General features: G+C 43.8%; 1 protein-coding gene across 8 annotated transcripts in view; it reads left to right on the top strand.

Annotated features, from left to right (window-relative positions):
• The window catches only part of clcn3 (chloride channel 3), a 75,058-nt gene that overhangs the window by 13,839 nt on the left and 37,895 nt on the right, over nt 1-23,324 (top strand). Inside the window, exon 1 of one of the 8 annotated variants that reach the window (XM_014206961.2) lies at nt 17,928-18,278. The exons of 5 other annotated variants lie outside the window; for them this stretch is intronic. Coding sequence is in view for 2 of the 3 variants with exons in the window: in XM_014206956.2 (XP_014062431.1) it covers nt 21,842-21,929 (88 nt within the window). In the remaining variant the exon portion in view is untranslated. 8 annotated transcript variants of the gene reach the window in all.

Here is a 23,324-nt window from a genome sequence, read left to right as displayed (position 1 = left end):
TCTGCCCACAAATTTTCTATAGGATTGAGGTCAGGGCTTTGTGATGGCCACTCCAATACCTTGACTTTGTTGTCCTTAAGCCATTTTGCCACAACTTTGGAAGTATGCTTGGGGTCATTGTCCATTTGGAAGACCCATTTGCGACCAAGCTTTAACTTCCTGACTGATGTCTTGAGATGTTGCTTCAATATATCCACAGAATTTTCCTCCCTCATGAAGCCATCTATTTTGTGAAGTGCACCAGTCCCTCCTGCAGCAAAGCACCCCCACAACATGATGCTGCCACCCCCGTGCTTCACGGTTGGGATGGTGTTCTTTGGCTTGCAAGCCTCCCCCTTTTTCCTCCAAACATAACAATGGTCATTATGGCCAAACAGTTCTATTTTTGTTTCATCAGACCAGAGGACATTTCTCCAAAAAGTACGATCTTTGTCCCCATGTGCAGTTGCAAACCGTAGTCTGGCTTTTTTATGGTGGTTTTGGAGCAGTGGCTTCTTCCTTGCTGAGCGGCCTTTCAGGTTATGTCGATATAGGACTCGTTTTACTGTGTATATAGATACTTTTGTACCTGTTTCCTCCAGCATCTTCACAAGGTCCTTTGCTGTTGTTCTGGGATTGATTTGCACTTTTCGCACCAAAGTACGTTAATCTCTAGGAGACAGAACGCTCTCCTTCCTGAGCGGTATGACGGCTGTGTGATCCCATGGTGTTTATACTTGCTTACTATTCTTTATACAGATGAACGTGGTACCTTCAGGCATTTGGAAATTGCTCCCAAGGATGAACCAGACTTGTGGAGGTCTACAATTTTTTTTCTGAGGTCTTGGCTGATTTCTTTTGATTTTCTCATGATGTCAAGCAAAGAGGCACTGAGTTTGAAGGTAGGCCTTGAAATACATCCACAGGTACACCTCCAATTGACTCAAATGCTGTAAATTAGCCTATCAGAAGCTTCTAAAGCCATGACATCATTTTCTGGAATTTAGTGTATGTAAACTTCTGATCCACTGGAATTGTGATACAGTGAAATAATCTCTAAACAATTGTTGAAAAATTGCTTGTGTCTTGCACAAAGTAGATGTCCTAACTGACTTGCCAAAACTATTGTTTGTTAACAAGAAATTTGTGGAGTGGTTGAAAAACGAGTTTTAATGACTCCAACAATAGTGTACGTAAACTTCCGACTTCAACTGTAGCTGTTGAATGCGGAAACGGCTGGTAAACCAGGTGAGTGAATCTAAATATTGTGTCATGTAGGCCTTGTGTAAAAGGCTCATAATGTCCTCATGCTGCATTGATTAAGCCTTAGGGCAGGTTTAGAGTACATTAGTTCTTGCCAGGAGTCCTCACACCAAGCAATATGTATCGAGGAATGTTAAGGTTGAAATTCTGCACCATGCTCTGTGCTCTTAACCTATCATAACTTTACTTTGGAATATGTTGTTTAGTGTAAGTGCTGTGTGTCCTACACTTAAGGAGACCAGACAGAGGCCGAGCAGACCCGACATATTAATAATTAATGACCCAGTGAAGGCTGGCTGTATATAGTAGCGCTCCAGTGAGGGTGACCAGGCTTTGCTCAGTAGGACACACAGAGAAGCGGGCCATTGTGTGCGTGTGTGTTTTGGCTGGTATTGGGTTACACACAAGGTCACTCTCAGTAATCTCTGTTCAATCAGTGGCCTCTAAGGTTGGGCGGTATCCAGATTTTCATATCGTCATACTGTCCTTCTCTCATCCCGGGATTTACGGTATTACTGGTATTACTGTTTTTTTGCGCTAAAAATGCAAAAAAAATAACATTAGGTGTCTACCAAAATGCTAACAAAATTAGCACAAGTACTAGCGGATTTTTATAGAAGCTGCTAGCTAACAGGGACATTTTCAGCTTCCAGGAATTGTGTAAAGATTCTTGCGACATGGGGCCTTGCATTATCATGCTGAAACATGAGGTGATGGCGGTGGATGAATGGCACGACAATGGGCCTGAGGATCTCGTCACGGTATCTGCATTGAAATTGAAATTGCCATGGATTAAATACAATTGTGTTTGTTGTCCATAGCTTATGCCTGCCCATACCATAAGCCCACCGCCACCATGGGGCACTCTGTTCACAACGTTGATATCAGCAAACCGTTTGCCCACACAATGCCATACACGCTGTCTGCCATCTGCCAGGTACCGTTGAAACCATGATTCATTCGTGAAGAGCACACTTCTTCAGCATGTCAGTGGCTGTCAAAGGTTCACATTTGCCTACTGAAAACTGTTACGACTCCAAACTGCAGTCAGGTCAAGACCCTGGTGAGGATGACAAGCACGCAGATGAGCTTCCCTAAGATGGTTTCTGACAGTTTGTGCAGAAATTATTTGGTTGTGCAAACCCACAGTTTCATCAGCAGACTGGGTGACTGGTCTCAGACGATCCAGCAGGTGAAGAGGCCAGATATTGAGGTCCTGTGCTGGTGTGGTTACACATGGTCTGCGGTTGTGAGGCGGGTTTGACGTACTGCCAAATTCTCTAAAAAAAAAAAAACGTTGGAGGCGGCTTATGTGACAACAGCTCTGGTGGACATTCCTGCAGTCAGCATGCCAATTGCACGCTCCTTCAAAACTTGAGACATCTGTGGCATTGTGTTGTGTGACAAAACTGTACATTTCAGAGTGTCCTTTTATTGTCCTCAGCACAAGGTGCACCTGTGTAAGGATAATGCTGTTTAATCAACTTCTTGATATGCCTCACCTGTCAGGTAGATGGATTGTCTTGGCAAAAGAGAAAGGCTCACTAACAGAGATGTAAACAAATTTGTTCACATTTTCGAGAAATAAGCTTTTTGTGAGTATGGAACATTTCTGGGGTCTTTTATTTCAGCGCATGATACATGGGACCAACACTTTACATGTTGCGTTTTTATTTTTATGTTCAGTGTAATTAGTGACCTTAATTCATCAATCAAGTACAAGGGAGGAGTGAAAACCCGCAGACACTCAGTCTTCCATGGAATGAGTATGATACCTATGTATTAGAGACTTAACCAGAAAGACTCACGCCTGTAATTGCTGCCAAAGGTGATTCTGACATGTATTGACTCAGGGGTGTGAATACTTACGCTGTATGTAAATGAGATCTTTCTGTATTTCATTTTCAATAAATTAGCAAACAATTCTAAAAACGTGTTTTCACTTTGTCGTTATGGGGTATTTTGTGTAGATGGGTGAAAGAAAAACATCTATTGAATCCATTTTCGAATTCAGGCTGTAACACAACAAAATGTGGAATAAGTCAAGGGGTAGCAGGGCTGGTCCTTCCCTTTCTGCTGCTTTAAGCAAGCCCAAAAAGCAGCACCCACAGTGAAACTAGAATAAGCCCAGTAAGCACAAGGATGTTGAAAAGATGTCTAAAATACTTATTTATCAGACGTTGATGTTAGGAATAAATGTAGGTTCTGAATGAATGGTGAAAATATCTATTTTCCGGAAGTTTAAAATACGTATTTTCCAGGACATTGAAAAGACGTTGAAAATACATATTTTCCGAACGTTGAAATCAGATTCATTTTCGGTAATGAATGAAAGTTGAAAATACGTCATTTTATAGATGACTATGTTTGGCTGGTCTAGACCTGACCAAATCTGAACCAAACGTAGACGTCTATGATGGGTTCAGATTTGGACCAGACCGGACCAAAAATATATGTCCGTGGGCGTTGAAATCAAAGCAAACAGGTTCGGACCAGACCAAAATCCAATGTCCATGGATGTGGAATTCAAGACTGGTCTGGACTGCAACAAAAAAAGACGTCCAAAAGGCGTCAGCGTCGGTCCCTGCTTCCTGAGGTATATCCTACAGTGTCGTCTGAAATTGTATTTTATGAATGCCCGCATGTGGTAAGCCTACCATTTTGTAAAACACCAAATAAAGACGTCGGCTCATGCTTACTGGGGTGTAGCCTACCATGTCAACCAGCAATGGAATTTTATGAATGCCCATCCATGTAGTAGGCCAATCATTTTTAAAACAGGCGGTTGCATTGGCTTTGTGACGAATCAGTTTTGCTATATAAGTCCTGAATTTCAGCTACCCAACTTTTTAGGAGTTATCATGAGCCTATTTGCATTGTGTTTATTTGTATTTTTTTCCCGCTATGATCAGCTTGAAACCACTGATCATGAAAATAGGGTGAAACTCCTGGACAACACTTGTGATAGTGCATTCCATATTGTCCATTTTACTTTGACCTGACCTGTTTTTAGGATGTGTTGTTTGTTAACGTGACAGCGCATTTTTTGATTGGGCACCATTTAGGTTTGGCTATTTGATCGAGGAGAAACCTGCATGATGTAAAAAGTGTCCCTCTCAAGACGGTCATACATTTTATCTCCAACATGTAGGCTACAGTAAAGGCAACATACTATTTTTACCATATCCTGTATCTGCTACATGATTTATGTTGGATAATGTTTTTGACGGAATGTTGGTGGACCGCTGCAGCGATGCGTCTCCAACAGCACCCTGGAGAGGAGCGCTGGGAATGGACAAGCAAAATATTTTGCGTCCCTTCCTTTGACAGAGTGGGCACAGGCCGGTATCAACGCTCAGCTAAAAAGCCCATATGCCACTTGTTGAAAGCAATTATTGTTGTTGGGCAGAATTATGTGACGTTTTATATGTTGTCGGAGGTATGTCTTGGTCACTTTAGCATAGAAAATGCCGCCCTTGTCAATTTGCCGACATAGGCGGCCACTTAACGGCCCGTGTACACTAGCAGGCTGTACATTTCCTCGTGCATCTTCGGCCGCTCAGAGTGGCACCCTTGTGGCGGTGCTGGCAGCATATAGCAGCAGTTCGGTTGTACATCAAGAATTCAGCATTTTGTATAAGGTCTGGTTATTAAATGGGTAAATAGTTTAATCCATTCTACATTTCACAGGTAAATAGTAATATGCTCTAAACCGCTCTGGTGACAAACATTGCTGCCCTGTTTCCAATCGTCAACGGGAGAACCTATTGAAGTAAGTAAATACATTTTGAAAATGTAAAAATAATGACGTATTCTTAGCTAACTAGCTACAGTGGAGGCTAACTCAAATGAGTTGCTAGCATAGCTAGCTATCGAGACAACTTTACATACTATACAGCTAGTTAGCTAAGTTAATTAAATATCACCAGCTACCTAACTTCATATTAGCTACCTATTGTGATGTATTTATCATTGTAAAAAAAAAAATTCTAATGCATTTGTAGGAAGCTAGCTAAGGATAGCAGCTCCAACTGAATAGGGCAGGTACTTTTGTGTAGTTCCAGTCCCTAGAAAGAAGTGAGGACAGAGATAATAGTACCAAAATATTCAGTGCTGTCTAATTGGAGTATAAGGAAGTCTGTTTTTTGTGATGTTTTCTGTCCTCAGCTACAGAGAGCTTTGAACGCCTGTTGTATGCAGATGAAGAGGTCCCAATGAAGAGCGGTGGTTCTGAGTCCAGGTCCTGGGGACTCAAAACAAAAACATTTTTGTTTTTGCCTTGGCACTACACAGCTGATTTAAATGATCAACTCATCATCAAGCTTCAAACAGTATTTATGTATTCATTTTTGATGCCATCCTTGATATGATCCTTCTGTTGTCACATTCTACACATGCATCTATCTATTCAATGTTATCATGATTTATTACAGGAGATATACTTTCAGTAATCCACAATGACCTGGTGATGTAAAAGTCTAATAATGACATTGTCTTCCATATTCCTACAGATATCTTGCAACTGGAGATTCCTCCAAAACGATTCCCTACAGTTACCGTGTAGGACACTGCACGATTGGGTGGCCAGGGCCACCTGGGACTGCCTCGTGGGGAAATTCAGTCGTGTGTGAAGGCTACCTGTGTCCTGCATAACTTCACGAGGACCAGGAGGGGATCTGCAGCTTGCCGCCGTGTGCCAGAGGAGAGGTCTGTTGCTCTGCAGGATGTTGCAAGGATGGGGGCCAACAATGCAGCACTGGATGCAATCCGTGTGGGAAGGCCTTTACCTCCTACGTCCCTGGCAACACCATAGACCACACTATGCATAACCAAAGGCTCTTTTAAGAGCCACCCACATTGCAATAAGACTATTCTTCCATTTACTTAGGTATGTCAACTGCAGTTATTCAATTCCAAGTTTCTCTCCCTTTGATTTATACTTCTTAGGTGAGGGTGCCATTCAGGTAAAATTATATATAAAAAAAGAATGTTTACCTTATTTAACGCTGCTGTTCAGGTAAGGGTGATGTCTGTACATAAACAAAACAGGCTCTTTTAAGAGTCACCCATATTGAAAACAATGTGAACAATAAGACACCCTACAACCCACACCTACACAGTTGTGTATCAATCTGATTGATGTATTGTATTGTGCAGTAAGCAGGCTCAGGTGTATAACTGGCTCCTTCCACCTTCAAAGAATAGGCAAGAGGACCAACAATGGAGAATAGTAAGGCCCTCCATTATTTATATTTAAGTAACTACGCTATATCGTTTGTCCTCGTGTGTCTGCATGTTTTTCAGTATAAAGTACTCTGCAGCCACACACACAGATTGCTGTTGAACACTGTCTCTTTAACTACCTTATTTTCTCAATAACAATTTCGACCCCTTCTCCCTAAATCCTCTAGGTTAGATCAGCTGTGTCTGTGAACCACTTCTGAACTGCCTGACACATAGAGGGCACAGCATGATCAGAGGTGAGATGTCACTTGGTCAGGCCAACAGGCAGTATTATTAAAGAGGTGCTTTGCATTGAAATACAGATGGAGATGTAGTAATCCCAGAGTTAATGATCCAAGGTCAGTTTTGCATTTCACCCGATGATTATGATGACTGACAGTGTTAGCATGATTAAGCCTTGTTTATTTTTATTTTCTCTCCATCTGTCTCTTCTGCAGGTATGTTTTGGTGTGAGAGAGGATGCCAACCCCCAGTCCTGTCATCACCACCTCACCGACTCTAAGATAACCCTCTGGCCAACTGGGGGTCCAAGAATGGTTAGGAGACACTGTTAGAGACACTATAATGTACTTGTGATGACCTGAGAGAATATGAAGTTTAATAGCACTGTAATTCATTAATCATATGCTGTCTTCCCTGCTCCTCCGTTCTTATCTCTTTTTCCCTTTCTGTCTATTACACTTTCTCTCACGCCTCTCTCCCCACCTCATCTTTCTTCCTCTGTTTTTATAATGCCCACCAGATATGCATTGAAGTACATATTGAACTTGTATTTTTAATATTACGTATTTATAACTTGGATAATGAACTTCTTTCAATAAAGCTTTTCACATTCTCTACTGGAATTGGTTCACATTCTCTACTGGTTGAAATTAAATCTCTCATTTGATGAAATACTACACCTATCCTGTGTCGCCCCAACCCCCCCCCCCCCCAAAAAAAAAGACTGGAATTGGATATGACTGAATAAAGAATGTCTCACAGACATTCACACCTGAATCACACCTTTATTTGCGAAGTTGGTGTACATGATCAGTTAATATATATTCAATGTACAGGCTATGTGGGGAACTCATGCTTGGTAATAACTACATGTACACTACCGTTCAAAAGTTTGGGGTCACTTAGAAATGTCCTTGTTTTCCATGAAAACATACATGAAATGAGTTGCAAAATGAATAGGAAATACAGTATAGTCAAGATGTTGACAAGGTTAGAAATAATGCTTTTTTTAAATTGACATAATTGTGTCCTTCAAACTTTGCTTTCGTCAAAGAATCCTCCATTTGCAGCAATTACAGCCTTGCAGACCTTTGGCATTCTAGTTGTCAATTTGTTGAGATAATCTGAAGAGATTTCACCCCATGCTTCCTGAAGCACCTCCTACAAATTGGATTGGCTTGATGGGCACTTCTTACGTACCATACGGTGAAGCTGTTCCCTCAATAGGGTTGAGATCCGGTGACTACTGGCCACTCCATTATAGACAGAATACCAGCTGACTGCTTCTTCCCTAAATAGTTCTTGCATAGTTTGGAGCTGTGCTTTGGAGCATTGTCCTGTTGTAAGAGGAAATTGGCTCCAATTAAGCGCCTTCCACAGGGTATGGCATGGCGTTGCAAAATGGAGTGATTTCTGTCCTTCTTCAAGATCCCTTTTACCCTGTACAAATCTCCCACTTTACCACCACCAAAGCACCCCCAAACTATCACATTGCCTCCACCATGCTTGACAGATAGAATCATGCACTCCTCCAGCATCTTTTCATTTTTTCTGCGTCTCACGAATGTTCTTCTTTGTGATCCGAACACCTCAAACTTAGATCTGTCTGTCCATAACACTTTTTCCAATCTTCCTCAGTCCAGTGTCTGTGTTCTTTTGCCCATCTTAATATTTTCTTTTTATTGGCCAGTCTGAGATCTGGCTTTTTCTTTGCAACTCTGCCTAGAATGCCAGCATCTCGGAGTCGCCTCTGCACTGTTGACGTTGAGACTTGTGTTTTGTGGGTACTATTTAATGAAGCTGCCAGTTGAGGACTTGTGAGGCGTCTGTTTCTCAAACTAGACACTCTAATGTACTTGTCCTCTTACTCAGTTGTGCACCGGGGCCTCCCACTCCTCTTTCTATTTTGGTCAGAGCCAGTTTGTGCTGTTCTGTGAAGGGAGTAGGACACAGCGTTGTTTGAGATCTTCAGTTTCTTGGCAATTTCTTGCATGGAATAGCCTTCATTTCTCAGAACAAGAATAGACTGATGAGTTTCAGAAGAAAGTTCTTTGTTTCTGGCCATTTTGAGCCTGTAATTGAACCCACAAAATGCTGATGCTCCAGATACTCAACTAGTCTAAAGAAGGCCAGTTTTAGTGCTTCTTTAATCAGAACACCAGTTTTCAGCTGTGCTAACATAATTGCAAAAGGGTTTTCTAATGATCAATTAGCCTTTTAAAATGATAAACTTGGATTAGCTAACACAACGTGCCATTGGAACACAGGAGTGATGGTTGCTGATAATGGGCCTCTGTACGCTTATGTAGATATTCCATAAAAAATCTGCCATTTCCAGCTACAATATTCATTTACAGCATTAACAATGTCTACACTGTATTTCTGATACATTTTATGTTATTTTAATGGACAAAAAATGTGCATTCTTTCAAAAACAAGGACATTTCTAAGTGACCCCAAACTTTTGAACAGTAGTGTATTCCCTGACTGGCATCCTTGGCATAATCAGGTTATATTATATTCTACTCAATCCACTAATTTGAAGGGGTGTCCACATACTTTTGTATATAATGTGTATTTACAAACAAATACGTGACTGGCTCAACTGTTCTGGGGAACTACTGTAAGCTTCATAATATAAAATAATGTGATAGGTGAAATGAAGAATGCAATCTTTTTTCATTGCAGGTATTTACTTAAAAAGTAGCTACAAATATACTTAAATGTTTTGAAAAACTTTAAAGAAATAGTTTCAATGGTATTGGCAGTATTGAAAAACCATCCCGTTGTCACGTATCAAGGTAAGACTCAAGTGCAGACTGTGTGAAGTAATAATGTTTATTGTAACAACAGGGGCAGGCAAACGACAGGTCAAGGCAGGCAGGGGTCGGTAGTCCATAGGTGGAGCAAAGGTGCAGGCAGGATGAGGGCCGGGTCCAAGATGTCTTTAGCGGGAACTCAGCACCTCTCCTCCGGGCCATAACCCTCCCAGTCAACCAGGTACTGGAAACCCCTGCCCCGTGGTCGAGCCCTCAGGAGGCGTCTTACCGTGTACGCTGGCTGGCCATCAATGGCACGGGGGGGAGTGATGGGCCTAGAAACAGAAGACAAGGGGCAGTCAGACATGGTTTTGACTCTAGACACAGAATAAGTGGGAAAAATACGGAGGGTACAGGGCAACAGAGGACGAACAGCAAAGGAGCTAATGATCTTGGAACGGGGGTGAAGGTCTCGGCTTCCGGGGGTGTAGCCGCAGCACAATAGAGGCGTGCCACCGCCTCAGGCTTGACCTTCTTGGATACCGGTCGGTGCTGTGGAAGCGAAGTGGCACGGGCCTTACTGAACCCCTCCCGGTGGTCCTGGTACTCTGCGTAGCTGGCGGAGGGGTCCGGGACAATTTCCATGCCCCCAGGAAGACGCCCCCGTGCAGGCAGAGCTGACTTCAGGCAATGAGTGTGGCAGGACGGGCTCCAGCCCACGATGGCACCAGTAGCCCAATCAATGGAGGGATTGTGTCGCTGGAGCCAAGAGAATCCCAATACCACGGGAACCTCCAGAGATTCAATCAACAGGAATTGGATCGTCTCGCTGTGGTTCCCCGACACTCGTAGGTTAACGGTGGTGGTCTGGTGGGTGACCCGGCCTATAAAGCGCCCGTCCAGCGCTCTAACACCCATGGGAATGGAGAGGGGTTGAGTGGGGATGCCCAGCTCGGACACCAGGGTAACATCCATGAGACTCACATCGGCCCCTGAGTCGATAAGTACCTGGAGAGACTTGGACTGGTCTCCCCACAGCAGGGTGGCATGGAGAGGGGGGCGAGTAAGGGGAGAAGAACAATTATCTTTTTGAATATTTTATTTTTGCATTTTCCAATTAAGAACATTCAAAACAAAAGTGAAAATATGTTAGACAACAAAGGACAAAGTGACGGTAACAGACGAGCGTAATAAAAAATAAAAATTATATATACGGGCATACATAATACATAAAAAACATACATGATACATAAATCATAATAAAATAAATATTAATAATAATAATGAGACATTGATTCATATGGTCACCTGCTGTAAGCTACATATTATACATTACGTGTGAAACATTATATAAGAATTATATAGAGATTCAATCAATGTGGTGTGGGGGGAGATTCTCCATATAGTCAATAAAAGGTTGCCAAATTCTGTAAAATGTCTTCAACTTATTCCTCAAGCAGTAAGTGATTTTCTCCAGTGGGATACAACTATTAACTTCCGATAGCCACATTGCCACTGGTAGGGGGGAATCCGATTTCCATTTCAAGGCAATACATTTCTTGGCAATCGCTAGCAATATTTCTGTTAGCTTTATAGTATGACTTTGCCTAAGATTGGTGTTAGTATAGTTACCCAGTAGGCAGACCTCGGGGTCTAAAGGGAATGCAACCCCGTGGATTGAGGATATGGTATCGCATACCCCCTGCCAGAAACCATGTAGTTTTGAACACTGCCAAGTGGAATGGAGGAATGTTCCTTCATCTGAGCCACATCTAAAACATAGGGAGGAGATATCAGGATTGAACTTGTGCAGTCTAGATGGGGTGATATAGAGCTGATGGAGGAAATTAAACTGGATCAATCTGTATCTGGAGTTCAATGTGGATGTAACACCATCCCTGCATAGGTCACTCCATAGGCCCTCATCAAGATCAATACCCAGATCTTTTCCCCATCTAAGTCGGGGTTTATCTAGCTCAGGCAGTGTTAGTACTGACATTAGAGCATCGTAAACACGGGAAATGGTCTTGAGTAGTGGTTGGTCTGCATGGCAGAATTGTTCAACAGGTGACATCTTAGGTAGGTTCCATTGTCCCTTGAGAGTCACCCTAATAAAGTCTCGTAGTTGTAGGTAGCTAAAGAAGTCCCTGTTAGACAAGTGGTATTTCTGTTTCAGCTGTTCAAAAGACATAAGAACTCCCTCCTCATAACAGTGTTCCAGAAGAGTGATCTCCTTATCAGACCATGGTCTAAAGTTACTATTCTGGAAAAACATAGGGATCAATCTATTGTTCCATAAAGGGGTTTTAGGGGAGAGAAATCCCCCTCGTCCAAACAGCTCATGCAGTTTACACCATGCCAGGACAGAATGTATGATTAAAGGGTTGTCTGTGATGGTTTTTATAGATTTTCTGTCCCATTTGTAAAACAATTCTGCCCCCGTGTCATCATTCATCTCAAGCTTTTCAATGTTCAACCATGAGGGGGAGGGACCATTGTCAAACCTCTGAGCCAGAAACCTAGACTGAGCAGCCCAGTAGTACATTCTAAAATTGGGGAGGTTTAAGCCCCCTTGACTGTAATCCAGGGTCAGTTTGTCCAGGCTAACCCTCGGGGTTTTGCCATGCCAGATAAACCGTCTGGTCAGCTTGTCAAGAGAGGAAAAGAATGCTGCGGGCACAGGGATAGGGAGAGATTGAAACAAATATAGAAATCTGGGCAGGATATTCATTTTAATCACATTGATTCTACCCAGTAGGGTGAGAGGCAAGTCCATCCACCTACACAGGTCACCCTCCACCTTCTGCAACAAGCCGGCCAGATTGAGTTTATAGAGGTTGTTCAGGTTACCATCCACCATTATGCCCAAATATGTGAAGCCCAGAGGCGACCATCGAAAAGGAAACTTGTGCTTGATGGTCAAAGACAGACAGCGGTAAGATTTCGCTTTTATCGAAGTTAACCTTATATCCAGAGAAAGAGCTATAACACTGTAGTAGGATCTGCAAGTGAGAGAGGGAGTGTTCTGGGTTTGTTAGAAATAAGATAAGGTCGTCCGCAAAGAGTGATAGTTTATGGGTATGGGGGCCCACCTCAAAGCCATGTATGTCAGGGCACGATCTAATAGCCTCAGCCAACGGTTCGATGGCGAGGGCAAAGAGGTGGGGGCTAATTGGGCAACCTTGTCTGTTCCCCCTATAGAGAGGGAAAGAGGAGGAAGTAATCCCATTGGTAGCAATCCTAGCTTTAGGAGATTTGTAGAGTGATTTTATCAAATTTACAAAAACGGTACCTAAACCAAACTTTTCCAAGACGCGAAAGAGGTATGGCCATTCAACCCTATCAAAGGCCTTTTCAGCGTCGAGGGAGACTGCGACACTAGGTATTTTGTTTTTGTTAGCAAGGTGAATTATATCAAAGAACCTTCTGAGATTATTGGAGGACAATCTATTAATTATGAAGCCAGTCTGATCTGGGTTGACCAACAGGGGAAGACATGACTCCAGTCTCTTAGATAGCATCTTGGTGACCAGTTTACAATCTGTGTTAAGGAGAGAGATTGGTCTATAGGAGGCGCACTTTAGCGGGTTTTTCCCTTTCTTGTGGATTACAGTAATCACTGCTTGAGAGAAAGACTCTGGAAAGCAGTTGTCTTCCCCGGCTTTTTTAAGTACCTCCATGAGGTAGGGGACCAACAGCTCCCTAAATTCTTTATAGAACTCTGGAGGGAAGCCATCCTCCCCAGGAGATTTATTAGAAGGTAAGGATTTAATGGCTTCCACCAATTCAGGAACAGAGAAGTTTTCACTCAGGCGCTCTCCGTCTTCCTCTGACAGGCATGGGAGGTTGAGAGAGGAGAGAAAGGAGTCGATCTCCGACAGATCATCGCTTGATTGGGAAGTGTAGAGGTCTTCATAGTATTTCTTAAAGGTATTATTAATTTCGGTAGGGTCGAAAGATATCTCATTAGTAAGGGTTTCTATAGCATTAATTGTCCTCTTACTTTCCTCTGCTTTCAGTTGCCATGCCAGTACTTTGTGAGCTTTCTCTCCAAGCTCGTAATAACGCTGTTTTGATTTAGTGATGGCCCTCTCAGCTTGATATGTGTTCAGAATATTATATTTCAGTTTTTTATTTACCAAAAGCCTATATAGATCTTTAGTCGGGCCTCTTTGGTAGGTTTTCTCCAGCTCAGAGATTTCAGATTCAAGGACATTCAGTTCCGCACCGTATTTTCTCTTCAACCCTTTAGTATAGGAAATGATCTGTCCCCTCAGATAGGCTTTCAATGTGTCCCAAAGAATGAAACTGTCAGGAGCGGAGGGTTTGTTTGTCAAAGTAAAAATATTGATCTGCTCTTTGATAAATGCACAAAATTCTGGTTGCTTTAAGAGTGTAGGATTTAGTCTCCATCTATATGCTCCGTTTACCTTGTTAGGAATGGAGATTGATAATACCAGAGGAGAATGGTCGCTAAGCAATCTGGGGAGATACTCGATATCTAACACTCTATGAAACAGTTGGGTCGATAGTAAAAGGTTATCTATGCGTGTGTGTGTCTTGTGTGGGTGTGAATAAAAAGAGTAGTCCCTATCCTGTGGGTGCAACTGTCTCCAGATGTCTAGTAAATTAAGATCTTTCATGAATGACATGGTGAGCTTGGCGGCTTTGGTAAGAAGGGAGGGTTTATCCGAGGACCTATCAAGGACTGTATCTAAACAAAAATTTAGATCTCCTCCAACCAGTAGCCATCCTGGTGGTGCTTGAGCGACCTGAAGGAAGACATTCTGTATAAACATATGGTCATCGAAGTTAGGAGCATAAATATTCAGCAGGGTCCAAGACTCTGAAAACATATGCCCCTGCACCAAAACAAACCTGCCCGAGGGATCAGAGATGGTGTTGTTGACGCAGAAGGGGATGTGTCTACTTATCAAAATTGCAGTTCCTCTTGCTTTGGAGTTAAAAGAGGACGCAAAAACTTGTCCTACCCATTCCCTCTTCAATTTCTTGTGTTCGCTGGCTGTAAGATGTGTTTGTTGTAGAAACACAATATCGGCCTTTAATTTCTTAAGGTATGTATAGACTCTTTTCCTTTTAATCGGGTTGTTAAGGCCTTTTACGTTGAATGTGACATATTTTAGTGGATTAAGCATAGGTTGGGTTTGAAATATGTAACCGAATGGAAATCTCTCATATGTAAATAGTCAGGAAATGTTTCAACTTTGGTTTGAACACAGAAGTGACCTATGTGCCTCTTTAGGAAGGAAACAACAATAAACATGGAAAAAAAGGGGGAAAAAAACCCACCCACCCCGATTGTCAGACTAAAACAACAATCCCAACAATCAAACATGAATACACTTGTAGATACGTTGCTGCTCGCTTTCCACCTTACTCTTACTAGCTAAACCTTGGCGTAAACTAAAACCTGCAAGCTCTCTAAATTGAAAACAAACGTTGTGAATAGGCATTTATGGCTGAATAATTACTGCCCACGGTAAGGGCTGCTTGAGTCTCTTTTCGGGAGAGGAGAAACATAAATGGGGGGGAAGCGGTGGGCCTAAACCCACTTATTGCTTCGTCCAGTGGATATTGACTAAACCAAAATATAGTCTCCTGTAAATGTAATAGAACTCACCCCGGGGAAAACGGTTAGTTGAAAATGTACAAATCAATTATAGCGACCGGATAGCGGGGTAGACGGATCCGATATCAGCAGATCAGTCCAGATAAGAGAAAACAAACAGATTGGATCTTATCCCCCAGAGAGACCGTTTTTCAGTCGCGGTTCGGTTCTTTGAGAAAAGTGAATACTTCTCCCGGTGTGTTGAAGATATGGCATCGGCCTTTGTACTGAACTTTCATCCGCGCAGGGGTGGATGAGGTAGCCGGTGATGTTCTTCTCCTTCAGTGCTTTGGCGGCAGGTCTGAACTGCTTGCGACGTCTGGCGAGATCGGCACTCATATCCGGGAAAAGGCTGACCCTCTTGCCATCGAAGGTGATGTCCCCTTTGGCTCTTGCGAGTTGCAGTATCTTCTCTCTGTCTTGGAAACGGAGGAACCTGACCAGAACGGCACGTGGGGGCTCCTCTGGCCGGGGTTTCGGCGCTGATGTTCTATGGGCGCGTTCGATTTCCAGCGGCTTGGTGAAGTTGATTATGCCTAGGACATCCGGGATCCATTGAGTGAAGAAGCGGACCGGGTCACGGCCCTCTTTCAATCCCACCACACGGATATTACTGCATCTGCTCTGGTTCTCCATCTGGTCTACTTTGTTTTTGAGGTAGGCATTATCCTTCTGCAGTTCTATCAGAACCTGGTCATGTCGAGCGACGGTGTCCTCAACTGTGTTAATGCGCATCTCGGCCTCAGTCGTTCTCAGAAGGAGATCATTCATGGAGGATTTCAGGTCGTCGATGGAAGAATGGAGTTCAGCCGAATTCTTGTCAATTTTCATAGAAAGACCTTTGTTACCATCCTGAATTTCCCGGAGGAGAGTAGCCAGCATGTCTTGCGAGGCTGCCGAGAGCAATAGTCTGGAACCGTCGTCTGAGATATGAGGGCTAATGCTAAACTTGCTAGCTGTGGCGTTATCGTTGTCTTGGGATTCAACGACGTTTTGGTCGTCCTTCTTGCCTCTCGGTCGGAGGTCCATGGCTCTTTGGGAAGGTAAGTATTTGACAATTTATCAGCCGATGTTAGAATATTGTTTCAACGTTGTTATTTAGGTAATAATAGGATACATTTCAAGAGCTCGGTTTGTCAACGTCTGTTCAGCTCCGCGGCATCACGTGTCTCCCAACAATTATCTTTAAGACTCACCAGTGTACCCACTCCAACGAATGAGCTAGGTCTCTTAAAGGGACAGGTAGACACAAAATGACCGGCAGTATGCAATACAGACAATTCTGGGTCTCAAGTCTGCGTACGCGTTCAGCTGGAGCCAGCCTAGCCCTGCCGAGCTGCATCGGCTCGGGAAGAGGTGAATTGGCAGTCTCTGGAGGCTCTTGGAGGGACTCGGGTAAGCTTGGATCCTCTCGGGAACGTAGACGCTGGGGACTTCCGGAGTTCATCAGCTGCAAGGTGGGATCCCTGAGTGAGCGATTTGGAACGCAATCGGACCTCTTCTCCCTCCTACGTTCCCGTAGCCGACCATCGATCCGGATGGTTAAAGCGATGAGTGAGTCAAGATCTGTTGGTAGTTCTCGGGCTGCCAGCTCATCCTTTACCTCCTACGATAATCCATGTCGGAATGTGTCGAACAGCGCTTCCGGGTTCCAGGTATCCTCCGCTGCTAGCGTGCGGAACTCCGCCGCACAGTCTGCCACACTGAAGGTGTCCTGCCGAAGCTGGAGTAACTTCCTGGCAGCTTCTCTCCCGGACACCAGAGCTTCAAACTTCTCACCTCCACCACGAATACCTGCAGACTGAGGCAGACGGCGGATTGTTGCTCCCACACTGCCGTGGCTCAGGCGAGTGCCCTCCCGGAGATCAGCTTAATAATGTACGCTATCTTCGAGCGGTCCGAGGGGAACGAAGAAGGCTGCAGCTTGAAAAAGAGGGAGCACTGGGAGAGAAAGGCCCGGCAGGTTCTGGAATCTCCATTGTAGCGCTCCGGGGGAGGTAACGGGGGTTCCCGGGAAACCGGGGTGATGGTGCTGCTACCAGCTGGGTTACAGAGGGGCTGGGAAGTTACCGTCGTGGTAGGCTGCCTAGTAGGCAACCCCCGGAATTGCTCCCGCAATGCCTTCCATCAGACCGCGAAGCAAATCCTTGTGCGATGACGTTGTGGAGCTGGTCCAAGTCTGCTGGGTCAGTCATGGCCAGTTCGTGCTATCAGGTATCAAGGTAAGACCCAAGTGTAGACTGTGTGAAGTAACAATGTTTATTGTAACAACAGGGGCAGGCAAACGACAGGTCAAGGCAGGCAGGGGTCGATAATCTAGAGTAGGAGCAAAGGTACAGGATGGCAGGCAGGCTCAGGGTCAAGAACAGACAGAGTTCAGTAATCCAGAGGTGGAGCAAAGGTACAGGACGGCAGGCAGGCTCTGGGTCAGGGCAGGCAGAGTGGTCAGGCGGGCGGGTACTGGGTCAGGACAGGCAAGGGTCAAAAACAAGGAGGACGAGAAAAGAGAGGCTGGGAAAAGACAGGAGCTGACAGGACAAACACTGGTAAGCTTGACAAACAAGACGAACCTGCACAGACAGACAGAAAACACTTGCAATGGCCCATTCCGCTGTGGTTCATATACACACACGCCTACATGTTAAATAGGAATTGGGCGAAGACATGCCCAGGGGAGTGAAGGGACAAATTCCCATGAACCAGTTTGGCAGCTTGGTGTCCAATCAGCATAAGCCTGGTGACAGTCCAGGAAGTGTAAATACCTGTATCTGTCAGTATCCCTCCCGTAGGATTGTCTTTACACTACAGTACACAGTGTTTGCATGTTAGCCTGACTGTCTGTCTGCCTGCCTGTCACTTAGTCTGCTTGGTGCTATTTATATGCACTGTGCGTTGGTGCTGGTGTACTATGTCAGGCAGCTGTGGGAATGTTCTGTAGTGGCACAGAATGGAACTACCTGAACCAGGCTTAGAATGGAGGAATGGGACATATTGGAATATTGGAATTAAAAACTGTGGATTTAAAACCTCACTGGTTCTAGTTCTAGATTTCTAGAACCCTGGTGCTATGTTATTTGGGTACTCTGTTGAACAGTTTGCTGGATTTACTTCCAAGCTCCAGATGGGTGACATCATCACCTGTGCCATCGTCGCCTAGCAACAGGAGCAGTGCTGAAAGCCAGGTAGGGGCTTCGTTGGTTGGTTTGATGGTGCCAACACCAAAGGATACTTCGGGATTTTGGCAATGAGGCCCTTTATCATCTTTCCCAGAGTCAGATGAACTCATGGATACCATTTTTATGTATGCAGTATGAAGGAAGTTGGAGGTAGTTTTGTGAGCCAATGCTAGTTAGCATTAGCGCAATGACTGGAAGTATGGGTATCTGCTAGCATGCTACCACAATGACTTGAAGACTATGGGTATCTAATTCCAGTCATTGCAGCAGATACCCATAGAGTTCCAGTCATTGCAGCAGATACTCATAATTTTCCAGTCATTGCACTAATGCTAGTTAGCATCTTCCTTCAAACTGCACGCAGAGACATACAAATGGTATCCATGAGTTCATCTGACTCTGGGGAAGTAGATGATGGGCCTCATTGCCAAGATCCCGAAGTATCCCTTTAATTATAACAAGTGGTAGTGTGAACATACATTTCATGTGCAGCGCTCTAGTGACTGAATTGATACAGTTGTTGCATTATTGAAGTGTGACAGTTTCACACACGTGTACGCCAGTGGCGGTCAGTGTCGTTTATGATGAGGGAGGATGATTTTTTTTCATGAGCATGGCCTTATTTCTATTACAGCATTCACCCAGTTCAATGTAACATTTATGGTTTAGGCTACTATATGATACTCGAATTTTCCCTATACCCATCATGAGGTTGCTTCAAATCAAATCAAATTTGATTTGTCACATGCGCCAAATACAACAGGTGTAGACCTTACAGTGAAATGCATACTTACAAGCCCTTAACCAACAATGCAGTTCAAAAATAGAGTTAAGAAAATATTTACTAAATACATTTGTGAAAATGAATAAATAAAATCGGAAAGTATCAAGACAATTACATAACAATAACGAAGTCGGAAGTTTACATACACTTAGGTTGGAGTCATTAAAACTTGTTTTTCAACCACTCCACACATTTCTTGTTAACATACTATAGTTTTGGCAAGTCGGTTAGGACATCTACTTTGTGCATGACACAAGTCATTTTTACAACAATTGTTTACAGACAGATTATTTCACTTATAATTCACTGTATCACAATTCCAGTGGGTCAGAAGTTTACATACACTTAGTTGACTGTGCCTTTAAACAGCTTGGATAATTCCAGAAAATGATGTCATGGCTTTAGAAGCTTCTGATAGGCTAATTGACATAATTTGAGTCAATTGGAGGTGTACCTGTGGATATATTTCAAGGCCGAACTTCAAACTCAGTGGCTCTTTGCTTGACATCATGGGAAAATCAAAAGAAATCAGCCACGACCTCAGAAAAATGGTTCATCCTTGGGAGCAATTTCCAAATGCCTGAAGGTACCACAATCATCTGTACAAACAATAGTACGCAAGTATAAACACCATGGGACGACGCAGCCGTCATACCGCTCAGGAAGGAGACGTGTTCTGTCTCCTAGAGATGAACGTACTTTGGTGCAAAAATTGCAAATCAATCCCAGAACAACAGCAAAGGACCTTGTGAAGATGCTGGAGGAAACAGGTACAAAAGTATCTATATCCACAGTAAAACAAGTCCTATATCGACATAACCTGAAAGGCCTCTCAGCAAGGAAGAAGCCACTGCTCCAAAACCGCCATAAAAAAGCCAGACTACGGTTTGCAACTGCACATGGGGACAGAGATCGTACTTTTTGGAGAAATGTCCTCTGGCCTGATGAAACAGAAATAGAACTGTTTGGCCATAATGACCATCGTTATGTTTGGAGGAAAAAGGGGGAGGCTTGCAGGCCGAAGAACACCATCCCAACCGTGAAGCACGGGGGTGGCAGCATCATGTTGTGGGGGTCCTTTCTGCAGGAGGGATTGATGCACTTCACAAAATAGATAGCTTCATGAGGTAGGAAAATTAAGGGGATATATTGAAGCAACATCTCAAGACATCAGTCAGGAAGTTAAAGCTTGGTCGCAAATGGGTCTTCCAAATAGACAATGACCCCAAGCATACTTCCAAAGTTGTGGCGAAATGGCTTAAGGACAACAAAGCAAGGAGGCCTGCAAACCTGACTCAGTTACACCAGCTCTGTCAGGAGGAATGGGCCAAAATTCACCCAACTTATTGTGGGAAGCTTGTGGAAGGCTACCCAAAATGTTTGACCCAAGTTAAACAATTTAAAGGCAATGCTACCAAATACTAATTGAGTGTATGTAAACCTCTGACCCAAAGGGAATGTGATGAATGAAATAAAAGCTGAAATAAATCATTCTCTCAACTATTATTCTGACATTTCACATTTTTAAATAAAGTGGTGATCCTAACTGACCTAAGACAGGGAATTTTTACTAGGATTAAATGTCAGGAATTGTGAAAAACTGAGATTAAATGTATTTGGCTAAGGTGTATGTAAACTTCCGACTTCAACTGTATGTGACGTGAATATATTTTGTATAGTTTAATCTAAGAAGGATAACTTTTTCAATGTTTTACCATTTTTTATTTTTATGCGGAGCTTCCACTGGTGTATGCAGATTGCCAATTGTGACAGTGTACTGCTACATGACACATAGCTATGAACAATCAGATGAAATCTCACAAATGGTTTCATATCCCGTCTGTGAGAGAGAAAGAGAGAGATAGTGTTTTTGGAAAGGGAAAAAAGAGAGAGTCAGTCTCAGTACTGGTCTCACTGACATGTTCATGGTGGTTTCTAATGCCATGTTCAGTTTTTTTCTCTTTCCCATGCTGTGGCTTTTGCTTTCACAACATTTGATTTTAGCAGTACTGCAGTGTGGTGTATGTATGTACAAACGCTGTTCTTTTCTATGCTAGATTGGGTTTTCCTCAACTAATTTTTTGATGATTGTGCACTAATACCTATATTAATTAGTTGTGCATGGTAAGCAGCAAATTAATAGAGTCATTGACTGTATAGCGTTCAATACAGATCAATATTGGCGTAGCACTACAGTACTGCTATACTACTGTATACCACAGCCTTTTATTCTTCGTTGATGAATACATATTAGGCCGAGTGCTAATATTATGCATCAGACCGACCGGCACACCTTTCAACAGGCTCTGCCAGCCTGGCCTGATCGCTCTGCATTCTTACGCATTATCGCTCCTCCCTCTGTCCCCCCCCCATCCTCCTTATTATAATAGACGGTTCCATTCCAAAGCTACCTTGCCTGCTTTCCCCCCCAGCCCAGTCGTCTCCCCTAGCAACCAACCAGGCTTGCAGCTCGTCGTGCGATGACATCACCGGCTCCTTAGCAGTCAGCTGCTGCAGTGGAGAGGGAGGGGAAGAGAGCGAGAAAGTGGAGAGGGAGGGGAAGAGAGCGAGAAAGAGAGGGAATTAGGGAGGGAGGAGAAAGACTAGGGGGGGAGAAAAGACAGAGGGAGCTCAGCTTGTCTCACACACACGCACATACAGCAAGTCTCTCCGAGGCTGTTCGAAACATGGAGGCTGCTCCCGGATTTAGCAGTTAGCCTAGCGACGAGGAGCTAACAAGCGGCGAGACAGCTACATTAGTTTAGCGACCGACTGTCAGTCAACCATGGATGATATCTCAACCGAGGCCGACCCCTATCTACCCTACGACGGGGGAGGGGATACCATCGCCCTGCAGGAGCTGCCTAAAAGAGGTACGCCATGATCTCCCCCCCTTCCTTTGAATGGAGTTTGGAGGTTCGGTCTGTTTGTCCATCTGGCTACAGTTGCAGTCATGGCGCTGGATAATCCAATGCTGTAGCTCCCTACTGTTGTTATAATAGACTAAAATGGTGTGGAGCTTATGACTTAGGTCAGACAGGAGGACTGTCATGGTGAACGTGTTATCTAGCTGGCTGCCATTCTGCGACCATTCACCTGCTTGTCGATGATTAACCTTGGCGCCCACTATCAGTGTGTCTGTGTGTGTGTGTGTCATATCTGCGTGGTGAATTAGCAGGGTGTTTATTCTCCGGGTTTAGCTGAACTCGTAGAATCAATAAATGGCCGAGGAGGAGCAATGTGTGCCACTGCCTCCATCTTTATTCTCGTAGAATAAGCTGTTAAATGTGTGTGTGTGTGTGTGTGGGAACACCTCTATAGCAGCTGTCAGATGTTACTCAGCGTGGTGCTGATCCATTTATCATGCAACAGTGTTTCAGTGACAGGGAGGAGGACCTGTTGGATTGATCTGTAGTGTTCTCCGCCATATCTCACTAGTCAGTACACCTCATTCTGCACTGTCACGCACGCACACACACTAACATCTATAAAGCATCTGCTATCCTTCTCATTACCTGTACAAAACCTATACATTTTCAACAGGATTCAGCGTTATGTGGATATATCCTGGGTAGTTCTTTCAGTTAGCTAATATGTTGCGCAATCATCCCTAAGGCCTAAACTATTCATGGCCCCGCACTGAATAATATGCTTTCCTTTAACATAACCTACCACGTCCTCACGGCTGACTGATTTGATTCAGCTCAAAAGAGAAGAAATCGACCTAACATCAATCCTATTCCATCCACTTTCAGTTTGCGGTTGAGCTCCTTCGTGTGTGTCCATTTCCCTCTTATCTTTATTTTCTTCCGAATAGAGGCAGGAAGTTTGGTTATGTCTGTCCTTCTGGCTACAGTTGCAGTCATGGCGCTGGATAATCCAATGCTGTAGCTCCCTACTGTTGTTATAATAGACTAAAATGGTGTGGAGCTTATGACTTAGGTCAGACAGGAGGACTGTCATGGTGAACGTGTTATCTAGCTGGCTGCCATTCTGCGACCATTCACCTGCTCGTCGATGATTAACCTTGGCGCCCACTATCAGTGTGTCTGTGTGTGTGTGTGTCATATCTGCGTGGTGAATTAGCAGGGTGTTTATTCTCCGGGTTTAGCTGAACTCGTAGAATCAATAAATGGCCGAGGAGGAGCAATGTGTGCCACTGCCTCCATCTTTATTCTCGTAGAATAAGCTGTTAAATGTGTGTGTGTGTGTGTGGGAACACCTCTATAGCAGCTGTCAGATGTTACTCAGCGTGGTGCTGATCCATT

This window comes from Salmo salar, chromosome ssa07 (genome assembly GCF_905237065.1).
Source record: "Salmo salar chromosome ssa07, Ssal_v3.1, whole genome shotgun sequence".
In the NCBI taxonomy this organism is placed as follows: domain Eukaryota; kingdom Metazoa; phylum Chordata; class Actinopteri; order Salmoniformes; family Salmonidae; genus Salmo; species Salmo salar.
Note: the sequence above shows the minus strand (reverse complement) of the source record. Positions and strands in the feature narration are given on the sequence as shown.